The 4,646-nt window shown below is 46.3% G+C and overlaps 1 protein-coding gene across 1 annotated transcript; it reads left to right on the top strand.

Moving 5' to 3' along the window:
- The first annotated feature begins 432 nt into the window (after positions 1–432).
- LOC122550961 (trophoblast glycoprotein-like) lies at positions 433–2,354 on the top strand. Its single transcript, XM_043692510.1, has one exon. The coding sequence runs from the start codon at positions 879–881 to the stop codon at positions 1,950–1,952; it is 1,074 nt and encodes a 357-aa protein (XP_043548445.1). The 5' UTR covers positions 433–878; the 3' UTR covers positions 1,953–2,354.
- Positions 2,355–4,646: the final 2,292 nt, after the last annotated feature.

Below are 4,646 nucleotides of genomic sequence, written 5' to 3'. Positions count from 1 at the left end.
AATAGAAATTTCTGGAAAAGTTCAGAAGATCTGGCAGCATCAGTGGAGAGAAATAAGAGTTAACATTTAGGGTCCAGTGACCCTTCCTCGGAACCTGTGTTCCATGCTATACAAATGCAAGCCTTATAGTATCCTTGGACAACATGTTTGATCCAAATCCAATCTCCATCCACCTTCCTATGTCACTGAGTTAACCTAAAACTGAATAAAGTGCATGAGAGAGTAAAGACTAGAAAGATGAACTGATGGGGTCAGGTAAGATAGGGTGGAGGAGACTCACATCCATCAGCAGTACCAAAATGGATTAGAGGGGATGAATGGCCTGGTGCTGTGCTATAAATATTCAGTGGTCTGTTATCAATCTTGGATTCACAGAAAATTGCCATTGATGAATCCTCTGAATGTGCGTCAGGGGAGAAGCTGGTGAATAAATCAGTTGTGGAGAAAATCTAATAGTTCTGATATATGACTTGAAGGAGGTGGAGTTGGGTCATCAAGCAGGCAGCAAAGCAATCTGCTCATCAACAACAACAAAACCTTTGCAGAAGCAAATCTGTCAAAGCCTTGGAAATAGAGCTGGGAGCATCCGAACCCTTTTCAAAGGAACTCTCTCTGCGCCGAGTGGTATAATGAATCAACAAAATCAGTGGCTGAGAAGGTTAGAGTGTGAATGAGGAAGTGGAATGAGTAGCTGGTACAGTTTTGTAGAGTTGGTCTTTGCAGAGCTGGTCTTTGTCAGAAGCAGCAGCCTAGCTCGGGTTAAATTTTCTCTGCTTCTCTTCAGGGACAGAGCCCTGAACAGGCAAAGTGTTTTTGTTTCTCCCTTGTGTACTGGGGTTTGCCAAATCCTTGGTTGTTTTTCATGCTGAAACTGCTGAATGATGAGCAGAGTGCAGCAGTGGAGCACTTACCTCGGGCAAATCCGAGTGCCCCACTGGTCAAGAACGTGGCCCTTCTCCGTAGCCATGCTCAGTGTGATGGTGTCCTGGCCTGGAGCATGCCCCTGCCCGTCGGAGTGTGAGTGCACAGACAGGTCAAGGTCGGTGGAGTGCAGGAACACCAACCTGACCCAGATCCCATGGGGAATCCCTCCGAGCACCCAGAACCTGCTCATCACTGGCAACAACATCTCGCTCCTTAGGAGGTCGGCTTTTGAGGGCAATGGATCCGGGTTCGTCTATTTGGGAACTCTCTCTCTCCCAGGAAACCAGATCGAAGGCATCGAGCCCTCTGCCTTTGAAGGCTTGGCCAACCTCAGGACCTTGAACCTAAGTCGCAACACCTTAGCATCAATTGCTGCAGATGCATTCCTTGGTCTTTGCCAGCTGCAAAGTTTAAGCATGAACTACGCTCTGGAGCCATCAGTAGAGGATCAGCTGTGGATCGCGTTGCGCCCCAGTAATCTCCCCAACGTAACTGAGCTCCATGTGGCCGGGAACTACCTAACCAAGCTTTCAGAAGAAGCAGTGTCCATCGGTTCCAGCTTGCAACTGTTGGATCTAAGGAGCAACCTGTTGCAGAGTATCAGAAAGCAGACCATCACCCTTTGGCAGAGCCACCACAAGCTTAAGGTTTACTTGTCCTCCAACCCATGGATGTGTGACTGTGAGCTTCGCCCTGTGTACTGGTGGCTCAGGAACACGTCCCAGATCGGTGATGGGCAGCTGCTCACCTGCTTCAGCCCCAGTACCTTGAATGGAAGCATCCTCAGCCAGCTCAGACCTGATGATCTCGTGTGTCTGGAGGAAACAGCAGCTTCCTTCGTCTTCCTCGGGATTGTCTTGGCTCTTATCGCAGCCACCTTTGTCATGGTCTTGTACCTGAACAGGAGAGGCTTGAAGAGATGGGCCAGAAATTTCCGATACGCTTGCCACGACCAGATGGATGGCTACCAGTACAGATACGAGCAAGATCCTGAGCCCAGGCTGGCCCGTGTTAAAGCTATAATTTAGCCTAGCCACAAGAGGAGAGACTGTGGGTAGTATTCCTCACTGTTGTGTAAATGAATTCCAACTACAGCAGGATATATCTCTATCAGAAAGGCAACATTGAAATAAGGTCAAACAACTTTTGTGTATTCTAAGGTATAATTTTGTACGTTTCTTCTGTGTAATATTTGGATTGGTGCATGCAACAAATTTGCCAGGTTCTCCAATTTACCCTGTTAATGGTAGCTCACTCCAATTATATAGAAGAGCCCAGTTGTTGTTGTTGTTACAGTGTGGAGCCAGTTTCCTCAGCTTGTTGTGTACAACCTTCTCGCTGCCTCGGATTGCTATGTTGCAACACGCTTTAACATTTCTCCTCTTCATTCTGTGTTAACAATTTTGTAAACACGCCAGGAGATTTTCTCCACTTACCATGTCATTCTGTAAACGTACTGGAGCATGTCGGATTTCGCTCGGTGTAACAATGGGCTGAAATCTTCCTGGTCTGTTCCTTATTTTCAGAAGCAGACTAAGGAAGTCTGGTTTTTACTTATCTGGGTGGTAGACAGCACAGGACATCTCCACAGCTTGTAAATGTACTGCTGCTGATGCTATTAACTGTAAATGACTGGAATAAAATCATTCATCGAATTGTGCTTTGCAGGATGAACACTCTAAGTTATGGGATTGTGTTTTTGGAAATGGCAACTAAGGAGATAGAGTCATAGAGATGTACTGTACAGAAATAGACCCATTGGTCCAACTCGTCCATGCCGACCAGATATCCTAAATTAATCTAGTCCCATTTACCAGCATTTGGCACACATCCCTCTAAACCCTTCCTATTCATGTGCCCATCCAGCATAGTGGTGGTGTCCCTGTCTTTGAGCCAGGAGATCTGGGTTCAAGTCCAACCTCTCCAGATATGTGTAATCTGTGAACAGGTTGATTGGAAAATGTTAACCAGTCTAGTTTGGACATGACAAGAATTGAGACAAGGAGTCTTGTGGCACAATGGTGATTCTTTACTTCTGAATAAGAAGCCCACCTGCTCCAGATAAGTGTCATCACATGTCTGAACAGGTTGATTCAAAAATATCTAGAACTAGTTTAAGAATGAGATCTCCTTTTGGGCAACATGGTGGCTCAGAGGTTAGCACTGCTGCCTCACAGCACCAGGGTCCCAGGTTCGATTCTAGCCTCGGGTGACTGTCTATGTGGAGTTTCTCCCAGTGTCTGCGTGGGTTTCCTCCAGGTGCTCCGGTTTCCTACCACAGTCCAAAGATGTGCAGGTCAGGAGGATTGGCCATGCTAAATTGCCCATAGTGTTAAGTGCATTAGTCAGAGCGGAATGGATCTGGGTGGGTGCATTAGTCAGAGCGGAATGGATCTGGGTGGGTTACTCTTCGGAGGGTTGGTGTGGATTGATTGGGCCGAAGGGCCTGTTTCCACACTGTAGGGAATCTAATCTAATCCAAAAAAAAAGTTATAATTGTACCAAACTCCACCACTTTCTCAGGCAGCTCATTCCAGACATACACCACCCTCTCCGTGAGAAAGTTGCCCCTCAAGTCCTTTGTAGATTTTTCCCCTCTCAAGTTAAACCTATGCCTGTTTTGGACTCCCTGACCTTGTCTATTTAGCCTATCCATGCCCCTCATGAGTTTATAGGCCTCTATAAAGTCATCCCTGATCCTCTGACGCTCCAGGTAAAATAGCCCCAGCCTATTCAGCTTTTCCCTATAACTCAACTCCTCCAAACCTGGCAACATCCTTGTAAATCTTTTCTGAACTCTTTCAAGTTTCACAACATCCTTTTGATAGCCAGGAGACCAGAACTGAACACAGTATTCAAAATGTGGCCTGACCAATGTACTGTACAATGTTCCTTCCCACCTATCCACTCCACCCTCCTCTCTGACCTACCACCTTCATCCCCACCCCCATTCACCTATTGTACTCTATGCTACTTTCTCCCCACCCCCGCCCTCCTCTCATTTATCTCTCCACCCTTCAGGCACTCTGCCTGTATTCCTGATGAAGGGTTTTTGCCCGAAACGTCGATTTCCCTGCTCCTTGGATGCTGCCTGAACTGCTGTGCTTTTCCAGCACCACTCTAATCCACCAATGCACTGTACAGCCGCAACATGACCTCCCAACTCCTATACTTAACGCACTGACCAATAATGGAAAGTGTACCAAACATACCAAAAGATGGAAAACAGATGGCGGGGTGGAGATGTCATAGCAGTGTGAAGACTGGTGCATTGATCTGCATTTGCTACATAAATAATACTGAGGGAGTGCTATTGGTGATGCCATCTTTTGGAAGAGACATTAAACATGTGAAAGATTCAACATCCATTATTTCCCGATGTCCCGGACAATATTTACCCCTCAATCACGAGTGTAAGGAACAGTGACGCTGCTGACTGCCACCTTCCCAATGTTACAATGCTGACTACACTTCAAAAGAAGTTCAAATGTTTTTTGGACAATCTGAAAGTCTTTGTTTGCATATTGCATCAGTTATAGAGTCATAGAGTCATACAGCATGGAAATAAGCCTTTGGTCCAACTCGTTCATGCCTATCAAGTTTCCCAAACAGAACTAGTCCCATTTGCTGTGTTTGGCCCATATCCCTCTAAATCTCTCCTCTTCATGTACCAGTCCAGGCACCTTTTAAATGTTGTAACTGTACCTGCATCCACCACTTCC

The sequence above is a fragment of the Chiloscyllium plagiosum genome, chromosome 6, assembly GCF_004010195.1.
Source record: "Chiloscyllium plagiosum isolate BGI_BamShark_2017 chromosome 6, ASM401019v2, whole genome shotgun sequence".
Classification (NCBI taxonomy): Eukaryota; Metazoa; Chordata; class Chondrichthyes; order Orectolobiformes; family Hemiscylliidae; genus Chiloscyllium; species Chiloscyllium plagiosum.
This window is presented reverse-complemented; position numbering and strand designations above follow the sequence as displayed.